Below are 23,130 nucleotides of genomic sequence, written 5' to 3' on the forward strand. Positions count from 1 at the left end.
AAAAAGCAAGGGATTTAAGCAAAGTGATTTATTTTGTACATCAACATTTCAGTTCTGAGAAAGGTCCTGTAGTAGGTCCGAAACATTAATGTACTAAATAAAATTATATATATATAATATATACTGTATGTTATGGTGGGTGAAAAAGGCAACAAGAAACCTCCACGTATTGCATATAGCAAATAAAAATATCACTTGTGAGCACATTCACATGTCTAAGACAGGGCTGCACCCTGCCTTTCACCATTATCACCTAGCATACAGTGCTCCCACTGCAGCAAGGGATTCTGGGAAATGACATGCAAATGAGCACACCATGTCACCTTTTGCCTAAAATCCATTTTTACATGATACCCTTTTAAGATTACGCTCGCTGTTAATAGAGCTTTTAAGTACAGCTTGGGATTAGATGCAAAACCAGTGAAAACACTCACAGACAGCTGTTTCAACCTTTTGAGTCTCGACAGTGTAAGGTTGGTTGTACTGGCTTTGCAATTTTCAAGGCTGGGTAGGATTTACCATACACATTTTAAGTTATGGTGGGTGAAAACGGCGACAAGAAAACTCCACCGTATAGCATAAAGCAAATAAAAAGCACATTCACATGTCTTACACAGGTCTGCAACCCTGCTTTCACCATTATCACCTAGCATACAGTGCTCCCACTGCAGCAAGGGATTCTGGAATTGACTCGCAAATGAGCACACAATGTGTCACCTTTTGCCTGAAAACCATTTTTACATGGCTTTTACTGGCTTTGCATTTATATTGCACGTAGCAAAAGTGGCACTGCAATTTAAAAGAACAAGAATTGCTGTATGAAGAAGCTAGTACCTTCTCTATGGTACAAAGTGTTTTCCAAAAGTAGTAACAGAAGTGTAATTATAATAATAATAATAATAATAATAATCTTTTATTTATTATTCACACTTTTCTACTTAATTAAAACAAAAGGTGATGTTATGGTGAGGTTATGGCAACCACCATGGATAAAGAATGATGAGCATCATAAACGATGTGGATTATGTAGTAATAAAGGAGGGCACTAAGTGTGATGGATCATGCTATAGAATAGGTTCTCAACCCAGTGTTCGCTCCCTGTGCCGGTATCATTGTCTGTAGAGTGCTATGAGTAGTGCAACACTGTACAAGAAAAACATAATGGTATATTATTATAAGTATAAAAAACAATACACAGACAATGATCTCAGTGGCATAACAGGATTTCCAATACACTGCAGGTGCATAGCTAGTGTTGGTATCTATAGGCATTGCTCTGCAGGCCACGCTAGCAGTTGCTGATACATACCTGGCTGTTACTTTTTCAGAGACTTTGCCACAGAGTACTTAACATGTGACTGCCGCCTGCGCTGGGTGGCATCGTGGGCTAAAAACGTCTCGGCTCAAGTTTCTGACAGGACGCTGTGTGTGTATCCGAGTGCCTTGCGAGACCGGCCCCTGAGAGGCCTGAGGGAAAACCAACTGACTTGCGGTAAGTAAATCCAAAGAACTGCATGAAAACATAGGGGACCGGACACTGCCATGTAATCTATAATACTAACTCTTTCAGTACTGGAAGGATCCGCAATGGTTTGAATAAAAAGTAGTGTAAAAAAAAAGAAAGAAACTGCATTTAAAAAAATGCTATTATCTCAAATTGTATTATATAGCATTATGCTAATAATATATATATATATATATATATATATATATTTATTTAGTATGCATATTATTATATGATACAATTTTGAGATAATAGCATTTTTTTAAATGCAGTTTCTTTTTTTTTACACTACTTATATATATATATATATATATATATATATATATATATATATATATTTGTGTGAAAAAGAAAGTACATCCTCTTTGAATTCTATGGTTTTACATATCAGGTCATAATAACAATCATCTGTTCCTTAGCAGGTCTAAAAATTAGGTAAATACAACCTCAGATGAACACATGACATATTACACCGTGTCATGATTTATTTAATAAAAATAAAGACAAAATGGAGAAGCTATGTGTGAAAAACTAAGTACACCCTTACTGCTTCCATAGGAATTAAGATGCTAAGTAGCAGCATTGGTTCTGCTAATCAAATGCCCTTGATTAATTGATCATCAGCAAGTGTGACCACCTCTATAAAAGCCAAAGTTTTAGCAGTTTGCTGGTCTGGAGCATTCAGGTGTGTGTTAACACAATGCCAAGGAGGAAAGACATCAGCCATGATCTTAGAGAAGCAATTGTTGCTGCCCATCAATCTGGGGAGGGTTTTAAGGCCATTTCCAAAAAAATTAAAGTCCATCATTCTACAGTGAGAAATATTATTCAAAAGTGTAAAACATTCAAGACAGTTGTCAATCTTCCCAGGAGTCGACATCCCAGCAAATTCACCCCAAGGTCAAACCGTGCAATGCTCAGAGAAATTGCAAAAAACCCAAGAGTTACATCTCAGACTCTACAGGCCTCAGTTAGCATGTTAAATGTTAATGCTCATGACAGTACAATTAGAAAAAGACTGAACAAGTATGGTTTGTTTGGAAGGGTTGCCAGGAGAAAGCCTTTTCTCTCTAAAAAGAACATCTGAACAAACCACAAGACTTCTGGAACAATATCCTTTGGACAGACGAGACCAAAGTGGAGATGTCTGGCCATAATGCACAGCGCCATGCTTGGCAAAAACCAAACACAAACACCTCATACCAACTGTCAAGCACGGTGGTGGAGGGGTGATAATTTGGGTGTGTTTGCAGCCACAGGACCTGGGAACCTTGCAGTCATTGAGTCGACCATGAACTTCTCTGTATACCAAAGTATTCTAGAGTCAAATGTGAGGCCATCTGTCCGACAGCTAAAGCTTGGCCCAAATTGGGTCAGGCAACAGGACAATGATCCCAAGCACACCAGCAAATCTACAACAGAATGGCTGAAAAAGAAAAGAATCAAGGTGTTGCAATGGCCCAGTCAAAGTCCAGACCTCAACCCGATTGAAATGCTGTGGCAGAACCTTAAGAGAGCTGTGCACAAACAAATGCCTGCAAACCTCAATGAACTGAAGCAACGTTGTAAAGAAGAGTAGGCCAAAATTCCTCCACAACGATGTGAGAGACTGATAAAGTCATACAGAAAACAATTACTTCAAGTTATTGCTGCTAAAGGTGGTTCTACAAGCTATTGAATCATAAGGTGTACTTCGTTTTTCACACATGGCTTCTCCATTTTGGTTTTATTTTTGTTAAATAAATCATGACACGGTGTAATATGTAATGTGTTTTTGTTCATCTGAGGTTGTATTTACCTAATTTTTAGACCTGCTAAGGAACAGATAATTGTTATTATGTCCTGATATGTAAAACCATAGAATTCAAAGAGGGTGTACTTTCTTTTTCACACAACTGTATATATACATATATATCCTAATAAGGACCGAATCATTGATCTTTGACAAATACATTCCGACATTTGCAGAAAGCCCTGTGAGTGTTGCTTTGTCCTTTAAACTCTCTATACATGCACATGCGTGAGTGTATGTATGTATGTATGTGTATAGGTATACAATAATATATATTTCCAGCATCGGCACTGATGGAAGTCTGTTTTGGGCTGAAATGCCATCCAGCCCTGATAAAGGTTTATATTAGACTGAGATGTTGAGTGTGAATATTTACACGTACACGCAAGTTTGTTTATTACGTAGCACCTCTGGATTGGGAAACAATTAAACTTAGACCTACAAATTCTATGTAACCTGCACCAGTATATAAGAATGACGTAATACTTATTTATATAACTATATATGTATTTACTTATTTTATTATCACTGGGGAGAGTTAGCCAGTACTATTGAAATATTGTACAGGCATACCCCGGTTTATGGACACTCACTTTAAGTACACTCGCGAGTAAGGACATATCGCCCAATAGGCAAACGGCAGCTCACGCATGCGCCTGTCATCATGTCCTGAACAACAATACCGCTTCCCTACCTGTACCGAAGCTGCGCGCAAGCGGGGAGACTATAGAGCCTGGTACAAATGCGTTATTTACATCAGTTATGCACATATGTGACGATTGCAGTACAGTACATGCATCAATAAGTGGGAAAAAGGTAGTGCTTCACTTTAAGTACATTTTCGCTTTACATACATGCTCCGGTTCCATTGCGTACGTTAATGCGGGGTATGCCTGTATGTAGTTTTGCATAACATGGTACCACAAACATATTCTATAGGTGCTAATCCTTTACTTTCTGTTCATAGAAGGGACCCCAGAGCTTCACACGCACCTGCTCATCCCGTCCCTACGGCAAGTCGTATTTCAAGGGGACCGCTTGCCCATCCAGTGCACGGCCAGTTACTTGGGTAACGGCAGCCAAATCAGCTGGTACCACAATGGGCAGCAGGTAGCGGCGGATATGGAAATGGGCGTAATACTAGAGGAGACCATCATCCATGACTGCACCTTCATTTCTAGGTACTAGATACCAGGTTGTTATTACTTCTACAGTGCTCCCTTTCACTCTTCCCTACAGTGTTCACTTTACCGACTATCGTCTCACCTTTAAGGTTCACTTGAAAAGTCCCATTTTAAAACCGCAATCCATGCTGCCCATATATATATATATATATATATATATATATATATATATATATATACTGGGGGGGGGGGAGTTTTTGAACCCCAATGACAATTACAGAAACTCCATAGTTTTTCCATGATAACCTTCTTGAAATATCGTATTTTCTTAAATATCCAGTAGGGTTTATTTGAACAAATTCCATGTCTCTTGAAACAAAATGATGTATGAATTAGACAAAAAATAGTAATTAAGATTCAGGGTATGTGCAAAAGTAAGTGAAACCCTGGTTTTATCAGTTAAATTAAAGTGGATAATTAGAATCATATGTTTAAATAATTAGGTAGATCTTATGGGGTAAATTTGGGAGGCCACACACTATATAAAGTTCAGAAACTTTGTGAGTTTGGTCTTCACCATACAGGTGTGTGGAAACACATATTGTCATGGTCAAAATAAATCTCTGAAGACCTCAGAAAAGCAGTTATTGATGCTCATCAGTATAGAAATAGTTACAAATCCATTTCTAATGATTTGGGGCTCCACCAATCCACTGTCAGACAGCCTACAAATGGAGAAAGGTCAAGGCCACAGTCACTCTACCCAGGAGCGGTTGTCCTACCAAAATCTCTCCAAGAACAAACCAACAAATCATCCAGGACGTCACAATGAACTCCAGAATAACATCTGCAGACCACTCTCACCTTGCCTTATGTGAGTGTTCCTGACTCAAGTCACAGAAAAAGACTGAACAAGAATGGTGTTCATGGAAGGATAGTCAGGAGGAAACCACTGCTCTCTAAACAGAGTATTGCTGCCCATCTGAAGTTCGTCAAAGAGCACATAGATGATCCACAAGACTTTTGGAACAATTTTCTCTGGACAGACGAGTCAAAAGTAGAACTTTTTGGCATCAATGAGAAATGTTGTTTGGCTAACCCAACACTGCGTTTGAACAGAAGAACCATATTACTTCGGTTCAACATAGACTTTCAATTTTAGAATGGCAGATTTGAATAAACTAAGGAATAATCTACAAGGAATAAATTGGGATGATGTTTTTGTAGGAAAAAATGTGGAAGCTAATATAGGACCCTTTCAGTGAGAGGATGGGCAAACAAATTATTGGAGATAAGGAAAAAGCTTAGGTATTCAAAAAAAATCTTTGCCTCTGTATTTACCAGGGAAGAATCAATTGCAATAATAGTGCCACAGGAGGAAGCCACAAGCTCTATATTAACGAACAATTGGTTAACTGAGGAAGAAGTTCATAGGTGGCTTGATAAAATGAAAGTAAATAAAGCATCTGGCCCCAGTGGCATACATTCAAGAGTTCTTAAGAACTAAGTTCAATAAAAGCCAAATCATTACAGTTAATATTCAAGGACTCCATTTCCACAGGCTCGGTACCACAAGATTGGTATAAAGCAGATGTGTCATGGAACAGGTATACCCCTGTCTACATTTCTGTTTCACACCCCCCCCCCTGTTTCCTCGCAGCCCTGGTTGATCAGCTTTTTAGTGCCAGCTGTATGTGTTTGGCTCTGCACACAAATACAGTGCCATTTCCCCTCACCCAGCAGCTTGCTGTATTTAAGATGCAACATTATTGATACATGTTGTAGCTCCCCCAGACACTCCTGTAAGTTGTCATGGCAGCCCCAGCCTTTCTCTCTAATGGGCTAGTCTGCTTTCTCCCCCTCTGTTCTGCCCACAGATGGTCTGTCCCCAGACTATCTTACTGCCCAGCATACATTGCTTTTTCCTTTTCCACCTTTGCTCTGGACTCGTGAGTACCTCTCTGTAACCCCTGTAATGGTGCTGCAGGATTATCTTTTCACCTCCCTTTACTACTAAGCACACACAGAGATCTTTCGACCTACACCTCTACACAAGATACTGTATTTCCCTGCTTTCTCCAAAATAAAGTAAGAAAAGAAACAGACCTTGTCGTGCTTGGAAAAGAGGGCGAGTTGACACTATCTGAGCTAAGTCATCACCACGTGACCCTCTGGCTTCCAGAATAGTGAAAAGATATCGTGTGCCTTACAGACACTTACAGGAGCTGCTACTCCAGACTCCATGACAATATAGAGAAGCCTCTACAGCAGTACAAGCAAGCAGCTTACACAGCTAATACAGAGCAGCCTCTACACCACACAAAGGAAGCACCAAGTAGCTCAAACTGCAAGCAGCCTGCAGCCTTAACAGACAAGCAGCAGCCTGCACTGCACAGCAGCCTTGCAACAAACAGTGCTTCTTACACAAAACCTAACTGCCTTTTTCTCTGTCTGAGTTCACCCTCTGCACAGCCCTATAGTGAGGAGCCACCTTCCCACCTACCCCTGCGCACGTTCCCACGGCCAGCGCCATCAAGGGCCACACCGCCGGACACCCGCCAGGACACGGGTCAGAGCCAACGGACACCTGTGAGTACAGCTACCCCTACGCTGCACGCTGCAGGACACCGCTCGGCATCATCTGAGACAGACGCCCATCGCTGACAAGGTAAAAGACCGCACGCCACATGCACTGGCAAAAGGCCTACACACACCTACAGCATGGCAGAACTCAGAGCCTCTCCAGACATCACGCAGGAAAGCGATCACTCAGACACAGAGACCGCTGCGCAAGTGCAACAGGCGCGGGCAGGCTTAAGGCCCAAATGGACAGTCACACTGACACAAAAGGCCCGTGAAAAATATGAGACTGACATTGATGCACACTGCGAAAGGTTAGAGAAGGCCTGGGAGGACACTGGTCGTGAAATATGTAACGTTGCAAGTACTAGTGATCAGGAGAAACAAATTAGGCAAGCTATAGCCCAATTGAGGTCAAGTCACAAACGTTACCAAATGCTGTCACAAACATATCTCGCATACCTAAAAAGAATTGACACGGAGGAAAGCCTCAGCGAACGTGACCAGCAGGAGGCAACTGACCGGGAGCGTGACGGCTTCGTGCAGACCACTGTCACTGAGGCCGAAGACCAGAGAAAGGACCTTTTGCTGGAAACTGCATCACAGCGCTCCAGCACATCCAGACACTCATCAAGGTCAGCAAGATCAGCGCAATCTAACGCATCCAGCGCAAGCACAAGCGCTACCAAGGCGCGAGCCACCGCAGAGGCCGCACGTGCCAGGGCCGAATATGGTCGAAGAGAGGCAGCCGTAAGGGCAGAAAGAGCGCGCATAGAAGAGGAGGAGCAGAACGCCGCCGCTGCCAATGCCGCTGCCAATGCCGCCGCTGCTACTGCCGCCGCTGCCAATGCCACCGCCGCTGCTACTGCCGCTGCTGCCAATTCCGCCGCTGCTGCTACTGCCGCCGCTGCCAATGCCGCCGCTGCGCGCAAAAAGGCCGAATTAGACGCGGATCTAGAGGCACTCAATCAAGAGAAGGAAGCCGCTGCCGCCATAGCCCAAGCCGAAGTCCTAGAAGCAGCTGCGAGACAGGACGGTGGGGAGCTACCGTACAGACGGATAGCCTCAGAGGATCCAGCCCGACGCACTGAAGACTACGTAAGGAGCCTCTTCAGTGTAAACACCAGCGCACCATCTCAACACGGAGGGAGTGACACCACAGACACCGAAGACTCGCTAGGACCACGAGGAGAAGACGCTGCTCTGTCAATGGCACATGCTGCCTGGGATAGCCACAGCCGCAACAGTGATCCACACGCCAGCGCGCACACGGATGCACCACAACAGGCTCGCAATCCAGGTACACCCACGCGGGAGAAAACAGCCCCTCACACTAGCCAGCAGCCATCACGCGTCCACGCCAAGGAAGAGGCGACCGCACAGACCGTCCCAGCAACTACCTCAGAACGAGACAAACACGCCGATGCCTCACGTCTGACAGACATAGCCAAGTACATGATCCGGCGCGACCTGGTACAAGCAGGGCTCATCTGCTTCGACGACCGCCCTGAGAACTACCGGACGTGGAAGTTCACGTTCAAAGACGCAATCGACAGCTTGGACTTCTCAGCAAGGGAAGAGCTCAACCTGTTAGTCAAGTTCCTGGGGAACGAATCCAGAGAGTACGCAAAAAGACTGCGGGCAGCAAACGCACATCAACCCCAAGTAGGTCTGGACCTAGTGTGGGAAAGGCTGGAAGAATCCTACGGCAGCCCCGAAGCAGTCGAGGATTCGCTCTTCAAAAGAGTCGAAAGCTTCCCCAAGATCACAACCAAAGACTACTCGAAGTTACGAGATCTTGGAGACCTGCTGCAAGAACTGGAGTTCGCAAGGAAAGGTCATTCCTTAATAGGTCTCAACGTCCTAGACTCAGCTCGTGGAGTGAGACCCATCCTGGAGAAGCTACCCTTCAACCTCCAAGAAAAATGGATCTCACAAGGCTCCAAATACAAAAGGGAGAAGCAAGTCGTCTACCCCCAAATTCTCAGTTTTCTTGAGCTTCATTCGCGAAGCAGCAAGGACGAGGAACGACCCCAGCTTCTTCTTAGGTGCGCAAACCACATACAGTGCAAGCAGCCTGAGGAACGAGAGACCAGCGACGAGATATGGTAACCCCCAGACACCCCTCTCGACTCGCAGGACGGACGTGCCCCCCACGACCCAAACTACTTCCGATCAGTCGGTCGCCGGAGACAAGGAACCAAGGGACCCAAACAGGGAATGTCCCATACACAAGAAGCCACACCCACTCAACAAGTGCTTTGGGTTCAGGATGAAGTCCCTAGAGGAACGCAAGAGGTTACTTGGAGAATTCGGAATTTGCTTCAAGTGCTGCGGTTCCACGACTCACCTAGCCAGGGACTGTAAAGAAGAGATCAAATGCACAGTGTGCGAAAGTGACAAGCATGTGACAGCGTTACACCCAGAGGCGATGACACTCCACCAACTCAAGAACCCATCCTCCGTAGCGGAGCATGGCGGGGAGAAAGAAGGAGAGTCAACATCCGTCACATCTCAGCGCACTGATGTTTGCGGAAAAGAAGGTGACAAAATGTCCTGCTCCAAAATATGCCTTGTCGCAGTGCACCCCCAGGGACAACCTGAGAAGGCTATTCGGATGTACGCAATCCTCGACGACCAGAGCAACCGATCGCTGGTCAGGTCAGAGTTCTTCGACATGTTTAACATACAAGACGGTGCTTCTCCTTACACTCTCAGAACGTGCGCAGGGCGAATGTAGACCGCAGGGAGAAGAGTGAATGGCTACACCATATGCTCAATAGACGGCAAAGTGAACATGCCCCTTCCCACACTCATCGAGTGCAGCCACATGGCCACAAACAGGGACGAGATTCCCACACCAGACATGGCACGCCATTACCCAGACCTCAAAGGAATAGCCAACTACATCCGGCCGGTAGAACAAGGCGCCAATATCCTGCTGCTGCTCGGTAGGGACATCATGAGGGTACATAAAGTCCGTAAACAGCATAACGGACCCCACAACGCGCCATACGCCCAAAGACTCGACCTAGGATGGGTGATAGTGGGCAACTCGTGCACCAACAAAGAGCACGGGCAAGACTACGTTGATGCCCGTAGAACGGTGGTGACAGAATGTGGACACACATCTCTCTCTGAACCATGTCTTGGCCATCTCCAAGTGACCGAAGGGCCAAGTGAAGAGAAGAGACAAGTTCATACTCCTGAGACCAACAAAATCATCCTCGCATCAGAGGGATGTGACAATGGCCTAGGATGCTCAGCAGTCCAGACAGCTAAGGATGACGAGTCGATTCCACCGAAGGAAGAAAGTAACCTCCCAAAGGTGACCGACAAAGGGATCGTCCAAAAGGTAACGAACGATCAAACAGTCCTCTCGCGAGCAGTGACACGACTAAGACGTACAGTTGTTCCTCTCCACAGAGTATCAAGCGACAAAGCAACCAACTGCCACGGCTGGCATAGCCGCAAAAGATTGCGCCCCACAGGTGAAGCCACAGTGTCAAAAGGACTGTCCTCTCACACACCCAAAAGGAGACAGCCACAGAGACATTTCATAAAGGGTTTTACTAGGGCAAAAGAGACTGTTCTTCGTTAAGTCCGGGGAGACAATAACCTCCCGATGGCAGTCAACAAAGAGACACAAAAGCGTTTCACCAAACTACGCGGAGATGTTCTCGTGCAAGAGAAATGTACCGATGAACTACAGTGCACAGCGTTCCAGACAACAAGGAACGATGACAAGCAAACACCATCAAGGGAAGATAGAGGATTCCCAAAGTTAACAGTCAAGGAGCTCTCTAAAGACGGACTATGCAGTTGGGTGACTCCGCTACCAGTCCGTTCACCAAAAAGACGCCTCCTGAACAATAGAGAACCTGTTATCTCTAGGCTCACTTCGCTCCGCCGCAACCCACAAAGGGAGCCGGAGACCAAAAGCAACTTTGTGGCCTTCATCCAGAAGATATCCTTTACTGGCCACGCAAAGCCAGCACCTCTAATGGAGGAAGGTGAAGAATGTCGGTACCTCCAATCACCTGGGGCCTACCACCCTCAGGAACCCGATCAAATCCGGGTAATGTTCAACCCTAGCGCTCAGCTCCAGGGAGTCTCCCTGAACGACGCCCTCCTCACTGGACCAGACTTGACGATCAGTCTTCCAGGGACATTAATCCGCTTTCGCATGGAACCAAAAGCCATCTCCTCCCGCCAAACGCCAGGTGATAGGATGACAAACTACCATGACTGGCACATCCATGGGGTGATGCACTCTGTAGAGAAGACTACAGAGTCAAAGGGACTGTTCTCTCACAAAGTTGAAAGGAAACAGTGCCAGAGACTTTCACAAAAAGACATTGTGGTGAAACCAGCAAACCTGGAGCGGTTCATCCACCCAATATCCCTTACTAAAAGACTTTGCCAAGGGATTTCAACGCCAGTGGTACCGGCCGGTATCACCTCGTTATGTGGACATGGACTTTGCATTATGTTGTTATGTTATGTTTGCATTGCACATATGTTCCACATAGCCTGTCATATAGTGGTATCTACAGATACCAGACGGGGAGTGTCATGGAACAGGTATACCCCTGTCTACATTTCTGTTTCACCCCCCCCCCCCCCTGTTTCCTCGCAGCCCTGCTTGTCAGATTTTTAGTGCCAGCTGTATGTGTTTGGCTCAGCACACAAATACAGTGCCATTTCCCCTCACCCAGCAGCTTGCTGTATTTAAGATGCAACATTACTGATACATGTTGTATCTCCCCCAGACACTCCTGTGAGTTGTCATGGCAGCCCCAGCCTTTCTCTCTAATGGGCTAGTCTGCTTTCTCCCCCTCTGTTCTGCCCACAGATGGTCTGTCCCCAGACTATCTTACTGCCCAGCATACATTGCTTTTTCCTTTTCCACCTTTGCTCTGGACTCGTGAGTACCTCTCTGTAACCCCTGTAATGGTGCTGCAGGATTATCTTTTCACCTCCCTTTACTACTAAGCACACACAGAGATATTTAGACCTACACCTCTACACAAGATACTGTATTTCCCTGCTTTCTCCAAAATAAAGTAAGAAAAGAAACAGACATTGTCGTGCTTGGAAAAGAGGGCGAGTTGACACTATCTGAGCTAAGTCATCACCACGTGACCCTCTGGCTTCCAGAATAAGATGTGGTGCCTATATTTAAAAAAGGTGCTAGATAACAACCGGGGAATTACAGACCTGTAAGCCTGACTTCAATAGTGATTAAGCTATTTGAATGTTTAGTATGAGATAATATTCAGGAATACCGAATGGAAAACAACATTATTAGTAATAGTCAGCATGGATTTATGAAGGATAGATCATGCCAAACTAACATTATTAGTTTCTTTGAGGAGGTAATAGAAATTTAGACCACTGTAATGCAGTTGATGATTGATTTACTTAGATTTTGCAAAGAGGTTAGTGTACAAAATAAAGCAAATTGAACTCAGTAAAAATATTTGCACCTGGATGGAAAACTGGTTGAAGGACAGACAACAGAGATTTGCCATAAATGGAACTTTCAGGTTGGGCTAAAGTTGTGAGTGGAGTACCTCAGGGATCGTTACTGGGGCACCTGCTTTTTAACTTGTTTATTAATAACCTTGAGGTTGGCATAGAGAACAAAGTCTCCATCTTTGCTGATGACACTAAATTGTGTAAGGTAGTAGAATCTGAGTAGAATTAGATTTCTCTCCAGAACGACTTGGATAGACTGGAAACCTGGGCAGGTAAATAGCAGATGAGGTTTAATACAGATAAATGTAAGGTTATGCATTTGGGAAACAAGAATAGACAGGCGACTTTCAAATTAAATGGGGATAAATTAGGGGAATCCTTGATGGAGGATTTCTTGATATACACCATTCTGACCCTTGCGTTCTGCTCAAGGATATCTTCTCTCTACCCCTTTTATGTCTAAAGCCCTCTCCCATCTTAATCCTTTCTCACTGACTGCCCCATACCTCTGGAATGCCATTCCCCTCAATTTCTGGCTAGCACCCTCTCTATCCACCTTTAAGACCCATCTTAAAACACACCTCCTTATCAAATCATATGAGTAGGTCTGTGGCTGATACTTTACACCTCATACATCGACCTTGGCCCCTTGCAGTCACACTTACCAGAACACCTTCATACTGTCTCTGTACATTCTTCCTACTTACCAATTAGATTGTGAGCTCTTCGGGGCAGGGACTCCTTTTACCAAGTGTCACTTTTATGTCTGAAGCACTTCTTCCCATTATGTGTTTTTTATATTATTTGTTATTTATATGATTGTCATTGTACTGCAGTGAAGCGCTATGTACATTAATGGCACTATATAAATAAAGATATACATACATACATACAAAGATATACATACATTTATGAGGAGATGCTAGCTAAATTAGATTTGTTTAAATTAGAAAAGAGGTGTCTTAGAGGGGATATGATAAATATATACAAATATATTCGGGGATAGTACAAGGAGCTTTCAAAAGAACTATTCACCCCAAGGGCAGTACAAAGGACACAGGGTCATCCCATAAGGTTGTAGGAAAGGAGATTTTACCAGCTACAAAGGAAAGGGTTATTTACAGAAAGGGTAGTTAAAATGTGGAATTCATTACCCATGGAGAGGGTGATGGCAGATACAATACATATGTTAAAAAAAGGTTGGACATCTTTTTAGAAAATAAAGGTATACAGGGATATTCCAAATAAGTAAACATGAGAAGAATGTTGATCCAGGGAGAAATCTGATTACCAATTCTTGATGTCAGGTAGGAATTTATTTTCAAAAACATACAGGACACCTACAAGCTCATATTGAACCCCCAAAATAACCACAACATACATATAAGCATATAAGTGTCACAGAGGAGTGCTACTGAGCATGGCAATATATATTTAAAACCAGAGACAGAACATGAAACACAAACAGAGCTCAGTGCACATCCAGTGAAACTTATACACGGTACAGTGCCTAAATATATATGTATAGATATCTATTAAATAAAATGGTCTTTTAGTTTAACATTTTGGCCAAAGTGTTGTAAGCCCTTGAGCCACTACACGGCAGACCACATCTCAAGGGTACCTAACACTAATATAAATTCTTAATAACCTGTGCATTACTAGGAAGAATGATAGAATAATAAATCTGTCAAAATTAGTTGCATGGTTCTAAGTCTGATTGAAGCTCTTATTAACCTGTACATTACCAGGAAAAGCACTCTGTATTAGATTTGTCACACTCAAACAGCAAGCAAGCAAGTTCCCCTGAGACTGGGAGATGCAATGGAGTGAGCTTTTAACCATTTAAATGTGAGAGGGGGTGAGCTTCAACTAGGTAGGAGGAGCCACCCTCCAATCAGCTAAGACCAGCTGAACAAGAATTGTAAAACATACAGGACACCTACAAGGAATTTATGTTCCCCTTATGAGATATCATTGGATGATATTTCACTGGGGTTTTTTGTTTGTCTTCCTCTGGATCAATATACTGTAAGTAAGGATATAGGATAAAGAATTTGTCGTCTAAATTTAGCATAGGTTGAACTTGACGGACATATGGTTTTTTTTAACCTCATCTACTTTGTAACTACTATGTAACTGTGTAACCTCATCCCAACCGTCAAGCAAGGTGGTGGGAATGTGATGGTTTTGGGGCTGCTTTGCACCCTCAGGAGCTGGACATCTTGCCGTCAATGACACAACCATGAATTCTGCATTGTATCAGAAGATTCTAGAGGAGAATGTCAGGCCATCCGTCCATGAGCTGAAGCTGATGCGAAAGTGTGTCTTTCAGCAAAACCATGATCCTAAACACGCAAGCAGATCTACAAAAGAACTATGCTCTATTTCTCTTGTGATCTACAAAAGAATGACTGCAGAAGAAGTAATTCCGCGTTGTAGAATGGCCTAGTCAAAGTCCGAACCTAAACCCATCGAAATGTTGTGGCAGGACCTGAAGCGAGCTCTCCATGCAAGGAAGCCCTGAAATGTCACGGAGTTCAAGCAGTTCTGTAAGGAGGAATGGGCCCAAATTCCTCAAAACCGATGTGAAAGACTGACCAGCAGTTACAGGAAACGCTTAGTTGAAGTCATTGCTGCTCAAGGTTCACATACTTTTTCGCACATGTACAGTATATTAAATGTTGAATCATTTGTGGATAAATAAATGTTGAAAACGTATCATGTTTTTGTGTCATTTGTTTGATCAGATTATCTTTATCTATTATTAAGACTTAGATTAAGATCTAATAACATTGTAGGTTTGAAATATGTGACAATTCTAAGGGGTTCACAAACCTTTTCTCGCCACTGTGTATAGCAAATAAAAATATAACTTGTGAGTGCATTCAAGCCTGACTTTCTCCATTATCTCTTGGAATGCTTCCACTGCAGGCAGGGATTCTGGGTAATGACATGCAAATGAGCACTCTGTGTCACCTTTTGCGTCTTCACCATGTTAACATGAAACCCGCTAAGCTTATGCCTGCCACATTACACAGCTCTTCAGCACAGCTTGCATTAAAGAATTGCATAGCCAGTTAACCTACCCTCAGGCAACTACATATATATACAGTACAATATATATATTTTTAACCTTATTTGAAACCAGGGGTCTCCAGAGCTGAACTGTACACCCTTACCCCCCCCCCCCCTCCCTTACCCCAGTTCATGAGATATTACATTTTGAAATTCCCTTACAAGAATTCATGTCTGGGTGAAACAAAATGGCTACCAGCATCAGCTTCACTCTGGCAGCCAATAGAAAGCTGATACTTCACCGTGAGATTACAGTTTCCCATTATGTGACCCTCAGCTGTCTTTGTCTTTTCTTGCAAGTAGTCAAAAGTAATACATGAAATATCTCTCGGCAATCAGGGTGGTGGGGGCTTCTGCAGACTAGAGTGCCGCGGTTCAACTCCAGAGGACCCTTGAGTAAAAAAACAAATACTTGATTTTGGAGTGGCTAGCTTTAACATGATTGTGATGTCACTGTTGACGGGAACTGAAGTGGAAGAGACTTCTCTTCCAATTAGATTGCGTTGAGTGCTCCAACCCCATCTCCCCTAGCAAACGAGTAGAAATCCATGACATAGCTACTACATCATGGGGCCCCTGGAGTGCCAGATCTCATGTTGTGGTAGCTACGTCATGGGGCCCCTGGAGTGCCAGACCTCATGGTGAGGTAGCTACGTCATGGGGCCCCTGGAGTGCCAGACCTCATGGTGAGGTAGCTACGTCATGGAGCCCCTGGAGTGCCAGACCTCATGGTGAGGTAGCTACGTCATGGGGCTCCTGGAGTGCCAGACCTCATGGTGAGGTAGCTACGTCATGGGGCCCCTGGAGTGCCAGACCTCATGGTGAGGTAGCTACGTCATGGGGCCCCTGGAGTGCTAGACCTCATGGTGAGGTAGCTACGTCATGGGGCCCCTGGAGTGCCAGACCTCATGGTGAGGTAGCTACGTCATGGGGCCCCTGGAGTGCCAGACCTCATGGTGAGGTAGCTACGTCATGGGGCCCCTGGAGTGCCAGACCTCATGGTGAGGTAGCTACATCATGGGGCCCCTGGAGTGCCAGACCTCATGGTGAGGTAGCTACATCATGGGGCCCCTGGAGTGCCAGACCTCATGGTGAGGTAGTTACATCATGGGGCCCCTGGAGTGCCAGACCTCATGGTGTGGTAGCTACATCATGGGGCCCCTGTAGTGCCAGACCTCATGGTGAGGTAGCTACATCATGGGGCCCCTGGAGTGCCAGACCTCATGGTGAGGTAGCTACATCATGGGGCCCCTGGAGTGCCAGACCTCATGGTGAGGTAGCTACATCATGGGGCCCCTGGAGTGCCAGACCTCATGGTGTGGTAGCTACATCATGGGGCCCCTGGAGTGCCAGACCTCATGGTGTGGTAGCTACATCATGGGGCCCCTGGAGTGCCAGACCTCATGGTGAGGTAGCTACATCATGGGGCCCCTGAAGTGCCAGAACTCATGGTGTGGTAGCTACATCATGGGGCCCCTGGAGTGCCAGACCTCATGGTGTGGTAGTTACATCATGGGGCCCCTGGAGTGCCAGACCTCATGGTGTGGTAGCTACGTCATGGGGCCCCTGGAGTGCCACACCTCATGGTGAGGTAGCTACGTCATGGGACCCCTGGAGTGCCAGACCTCATGGTGAGGTAGCTACGTCATGGGGCCCCTGGAGTGCCAGACCTCATGGTGAGGTAGCTACATCATGGGGCCCTGGAGTGCCAGATCTCATGGTGAGGTAGCTACATCATGGGCCCCTGGAGTGCCAGACCACATGGTGAGGTAGCTACATCATGGGGCCCCTGGAGTGCCAGACCTCATGGTGTGGTAGCTACATCATGGGGCCCCTGGAGTGCCAGACCTCATGGTGAGGTAGCTACATCATGGGGCCCCTGGAGTGCCAGACCTCATGGTGAGGTAGCTACATCATGGGGCCCCTGGAGTGCCAGACCTCATGGTGTGGTAGCTACATCATGGGGCCCCTGGAGTGCCAGACCTCATGGTGAGGTAGCTATATCATGGGGCTAAAGACGGTTTTTCAATAGCAGATTTGGAGATATCAATAAACGCGCTTCCCTCTCGGCAAATACTGTACACCCACATGTTGTGCATACCATTTAAAGGCTCAATGATCCGCCCTTCCCTTGTATCGCTAAACCAATAACTTGAGACCACCGTTGGAAGAAAAGATCACAGCTTTTATTTTAACATCCACTGTTAAAACCCACCAGCCTGCCCGACAGCCCAGCATGATGCTTGTGATAGGGAGGAATAACCTCGCCGAGCTCGCCGGTTCAAATCCCAGTGTCAGCTACTTGTGACCTTGAGCAAGTCATTTTATCTCCCTGTGCCTCGGGCACCAAAAGCATACAGTAGCTTGTAAACTCTACAACAGGGACCCGTGCCTGCAAACATTCTATGTACAGCGCTGCGTACACTGTCAGCTCCATACAAGAAAAAAAACATTATTATTATCCATCCTAAACTGACAATTAGGCTGTTGCTGCCCGTGCAGTCTCTTGCTTTGTTTGCATGTGGTCACTGATCTTTCCTAGTAATCAGACTGTAAAATCTGTAATGTTTTCATCCTCTCGCTGGTTAAATGCCCCCACTAGACTATTCGCTGCATTCGCTAATGCTGCAAATGTTAATTTCAGCTAAAAAGATGGCAAAATACAAAGTGAGGGTTTTTCATGCGTGCGAACTTCCCAAAAAATTGTTTTCTGGAATTTTTCAGAAAACTTAGTATGAAGATTGACAAACTGAACTGGGACAGCAAGGGATGCATTGTAATGCTATTTTCTTTTAGAGAAAGCATATATTCCATTTTATATATCACCATAAAACAACTTTTCTTTTTTACATAATGTTGATTCAATCTATAGAGGGCATCACCATTAGACAATAGTTGGCAGGAATTTTATCATGCCAATATAAATTTGGAGATTAAAGCTGTTACCCCATTAATGCCACAGCAGAGAAAAGGTCAGAATGATTGAAGACAGACAAAAAGATGTTTAAAGTTGAGCACAGGAATGATGTAAAATGTATGTCCCATTTAAAATGTATGTATCATGTAAAATGCAAGTATATGTCATGTAGAATGAATGTATTTATGTAACGTGTAAAATGTATGGATGTGTTATGTCAAATGTATGTATTTATGTAACGTACACACACAGCCCCTATAAGCTCAGGACCCAAACCCACCATACATATGTGTGTTGAAAGGAGTGCTTCTGGGATTGTGACCTAATGTATACAACAAAAGACAAAAAGCCCCAGTGCTACATCCAACATGACACATTATATAGTTACATTCTTATCTCTTTATCTTCTCATAAGTAAGTTCACTTACTGTAGGCAAATTGTTTGGCCAATGTATTTTTAAGCCTGTAACCACGCCACAGTATACCCTTTTTACAGTTTCTAATACTACCTGCAAACCCTCTCTTAACCTCTTTGTTGAAATTTACAAACACACCAACCCCTGCAAGCTCAGAACCCAAACCCACTACACCATGCATGTATTTCTGTAACATGTAAAATGCATGGATGTGATATGTAAAATGTATGTATTTATGTAACATGTATGTAACATGGAAAATGAATGTATTTATGTTGGCATCATGTAACATAGATGTCTTAAGTAAAACGCATGCATGAATTTCAGTTCTAGAGTCAGGGTTTGCAGTTCCATGTTGTATATGAGTTAAGGAGACCAGGAATGTCTTGTTTACATTTGGTGTCTGCGTTTAAATTTAGAAAACGGTTCTGGTATTACGGCTGTGCATCCTGCTGACTCCAGCGCTAATAAACTGTTTATTCCTAGCTAGCAAATCAGCCATTTCCTCTCAGCGTGGAGGCATATCCTGTACGTTCAGGGGCTCCGATGCTATCGGATGTGCAATTCTACTGCCAAGGTGCTGTAAGAAACGTAGCAATTGACGGCAGATAAGATCCACTTGGCCCACCTAGTCTGTACATTTTCTATTGTTACTGTCCAGGCAGGAAAGACTTGAGTATACACGTGTTACACAAATCTTCAAGCCTTATCCAGTGTGAAGACCTCATACAGCAGAGGTGGGCAACCTATTTTTCAATGTAGCCACAGGTGTGGCGAATGAGAAGTGAAAATCGCCACACCATGTAAAAACTGAGAAATTAGGTTGCTCAATTGAACATTTAAAACAACACACATTGTTTGTCTGCTTCACTCACCTCAGCACTATCACCTGCTGCTGCTTCACTCACCTCAGCACTATCACTTGGTGCTGCTTCACTCACCTCAGCCGATCACCTGCTGCTGGTTCACTTCGCTGACTCATTCAGAAAGCGGAAAACAGCACAAGCCGCCATGAAAAAGTTTATTTTACTATGGGAGCTGGCAAACTCAAATTCACCACACTTTCATGGCCAATTTGCCACTTGTGGCGATTGGCGACAGGGTTTCCCATCTCGATCATACAGTATGTACGTTTTTAGCTTCCAGTTCTGTTTTACCAGGAATCTTCCTTAACATGTACAGTTCCCTAAAGACGTACCCAGCACGGCCCTGATATGCCATATGTCACAGACACTTTCTTGTTTTTTAAGGGCAGGCTCCTCCACTTCCGTTTTCATCATCCGGGACCTGCTTCAATCATGTGATCTCTCTTGGAGCGATCACCTGGTGTGCAAGGGCCGGGGTCCAATGGCATTCTGGTGCCGCAGGAACCCTGGCACTGTAAAGGTTAAGCTTACAAGCGGTTGCATTGTGCTTGCTTTAATGCAGCAAACTGAAGCTATAAGAAAAGGCCCTATTACAAATCACAAGCTAAACATGAATACACTAAGGCTGCCTATATACCCCGAAGTAGCTCCATTAAAGTCTATGGAGATTTTTAGCCAAAAACCGCCACATCAGTGTATATAGAATGAGGCTGTAAGAATGTTAATTTGTATGTCCACGCCCAAAACTTGAACATCTGAGTGCTGTTATATTATTTCAAAAGACTGGAACTGTCCTAAAACCTTTGTGAGATATGGGATGCCTTTGGAGTGTTTTTTTTTGCTGGACTCTGTAAGTTGGAACCTAATCTTGAGTTCCATGTTTAAGTGCTTCAGTATATAAATGGACAATACATCTGTTCTTCCTCTCAGTGGCTTGGTTTACCATACAAGCATTCATTTGAAAGGTTCAGCACCCTGATAACACTCACTGACATTTCCATAGCTGTCTATTTGCTCAGTGATATGCATTCGTCACCTTAACCTCTCCCACTAATTTGTGCTCTCTTAAAATCTCTAGCCCACCATCTTCCATCTCCTATCCAACCTCCACCTAAAATTCAGTTAAAGTCCTCCTCCCATCCACTTTTTCCATCCAATCTTCAAACATAGTCCACAGCCCCATGTCTTCTCAATCCAGTTTCCATTTCTCCCATCCCTTTACCCAGCATGTGTCACCGTCTCGCTGTCAGCCCCACCACTGACTCCTGTCTCTTCACTATCTCCCACCAGTGAGCTGATCCTTTCCAATATCCTTCTGTCTGCCAACGGAGAGTGGGAGTGCACCGTATCCATGGACCAGGGCAACGTCAGCAAGAAAGTGGAGCTGGTGGTTCTGGAGACCTCTGCATCCTACTGTCCATCTGAGAGAGTGGTCAACAACAGAGGAGATTTCAGGTACTTCTTTCCTACATCACTGTGCAGTGCCTAGTTTATCCCTTCAAAACGGTGAACAAGATAATATAGTCGCTGTATTAATCCTGTTGAATACATTGTAGAAAATGTATTAACAAATCTAGTGTCCGTGCACCTTTTTAGTGAATTTTACATTTTACTGTATCTGGAAAAGCCTTAGGATGAGATATGGGCGAATCTGTCCAAATCCGATTCCCGGATCTTCTCGCGTTTCCCCCCCAAAATCCGTTTCATGGTGTAAACTCCGCAAACTGATTTGGCCGGTTTTAATCCGCGCGGCTTCATTGAAAAACCGCCATTGGATACAATGTGTTGACTGATTTGTAAAATCCAATCCGCGGATTCAGCAATCCCTAGAATCCACCAATGGATTGCAGAATCCGCAGAATGCATTGGCAATAATAATAAACAAAGCCTCAACGCAAATCACTCTTTTTGAGATTGATCCGCTGAAATCCGCAGACCAAAGAAACCGGCCAATCCGCTGCGGATCCAAATACGCCAAAAAAATATGCCCATCTCTACTTAGGAACTGAACTGCTTCCATTTATCAATATTAGTCCTGTTAATTACATTGCAGAAAATGTATAAACAAACACAGTGTATCTGTTAATATTCTAATAGTGACCACGTTTTATGGAGATGAACGCTAACTTCATCAGGTCTGTGATAATAACTGAATACTCGGATGTAGTAAGTAGTGGTTAAATGCTAGGCACATCAGCAACAATGTCACAATTACGTTATAGTCCGTCATGAATAAATATTTATTGGTCCAACGGTTCAGTCCTTGCAAGGGACCAACATCTCAACTTTATTTAGTAAAGATTATCTTGAGTTCTCTTTGCTAAATGTTGATCTTGCTGTAACAACTCAAAAGGTCCCTGCAAGTAAAAGGGTCCCTTCTCTGCGACAATGAGTGGTGGCAGTGAAGGGGTTACCCGCAGCAGGTTTGGGTTAATCTGTTAGCTATTAACGGGCACTGCAGAGAAAGCTGCTTTCACATAATCTCGGCTGGCAGAATGTGTAGGGCGTAAAATTCAAGGTGTTGGAATTTTGCTTGGCTCAAGAATAAAGGCCTATACCGTGTACTGCAAGCAGCGTCTGTTCCTTTATGGAATATAAATTATTGGTAGAACCAATGTGGCTTCAATTAGGCAGGCCCTACCTCACCCCCGCACCCGCCCCTCTCGTGCCTTCTGTAGCAGAGAAGGATGTAGTTGAAGATACCAAGGGAAATTAGAGATTTGCAGAGTTTATATCCAGGCAACAGCAGTTAACGGCGCATTGTGTCTCAGCAGATGTCTAATGGAATCCTTCTATCTTCCCTTCGTCTTGTCAATTCCAATGGATTCAGCTGTATAAAAGATGGGGTCAAACGAACAAACACCATGCCTTATATATTCAGATTCACAATGCAGAATCAGTGACCAAGCTCAAACTGATAAAGCCCCAAAACATGCATATTTAAAACTTTCAAGGTTGCAGCAGATATTTCAACCACAGAGTTGGGGTTCCTGGGCTTTTTTTTTGTAGAAGTACTGATTTTTAAATGTTATTTTTTTTAGCAGTGAGACTCCATGGAAGTCTATGATATGCTGATGCTAAAAATCAGTGACACTGACCCAAGGTCCATGGGGTATTCAGAGTTCTGGACCAAATATAAACATTGAAAGGGAGAAATTCAGCAAGGTTTGGTCACTGATGCTGTGCGTGAATGGGATCTTGTGTCAAAGAGTTCAGTGCAAGGGGTAAACTCTGGGTGTTGGCAACAGTCAGTGCCGCCAACAGAAATCATGGGGCCCGGGACAAATGAAAGGAGCAGCCCCCCCCCCCGGAACCCATAGCGCACCCCCCCCCCGAACCCATAGCGCAACTACCACGAAAAAATATTTTTTA

General features: G+C 44.4%; 1 protein-coding gene across 1 annotated transcript in view; it reads left to right on the forward strand.

Annotated features, from left to right (window-relative positions):
• ADGRA2 (adhesion G protein-coupled receptor A2) overlaps positions 1-23,130 on the forward strand; it is a 187,597-nt gene that overhangs the window by 132,202 nt on the left and 32,265 nt on the right. Inside the window, exons 6-8 of the mRNA XM_075601405.1 lie at positions 1,329-1,492; positions 4,264-4,477; positions 21,049-21,213. Of these exons, the coding sequence (XP_075457520.1) occupies positions 1,329-1,492; positions 4,264-4,477; positions 21,049-21,213 (543 nt within the window). The remainder of the gene's footprint in view (positions 1-1,328; positions 1,493-4,263; positions 4,478-21,048; positions 21,214-23,130) is intronic.

This window comes from Ascaphus truei, chromosome 5, assembly GCF_040206685.1.
Source record: "Ascaphus truei isolate aAscTru1 chromosome 5, aAscTru1.hap1, whole genome shotgun sequence".
NCBI classification, from domain to species: domain Eukaryota; kingdom Metazoa; phylum Chordata; class Amphibia; order Anura; family Ascaphidae; genus Ascaphus; species Ascaphus truei.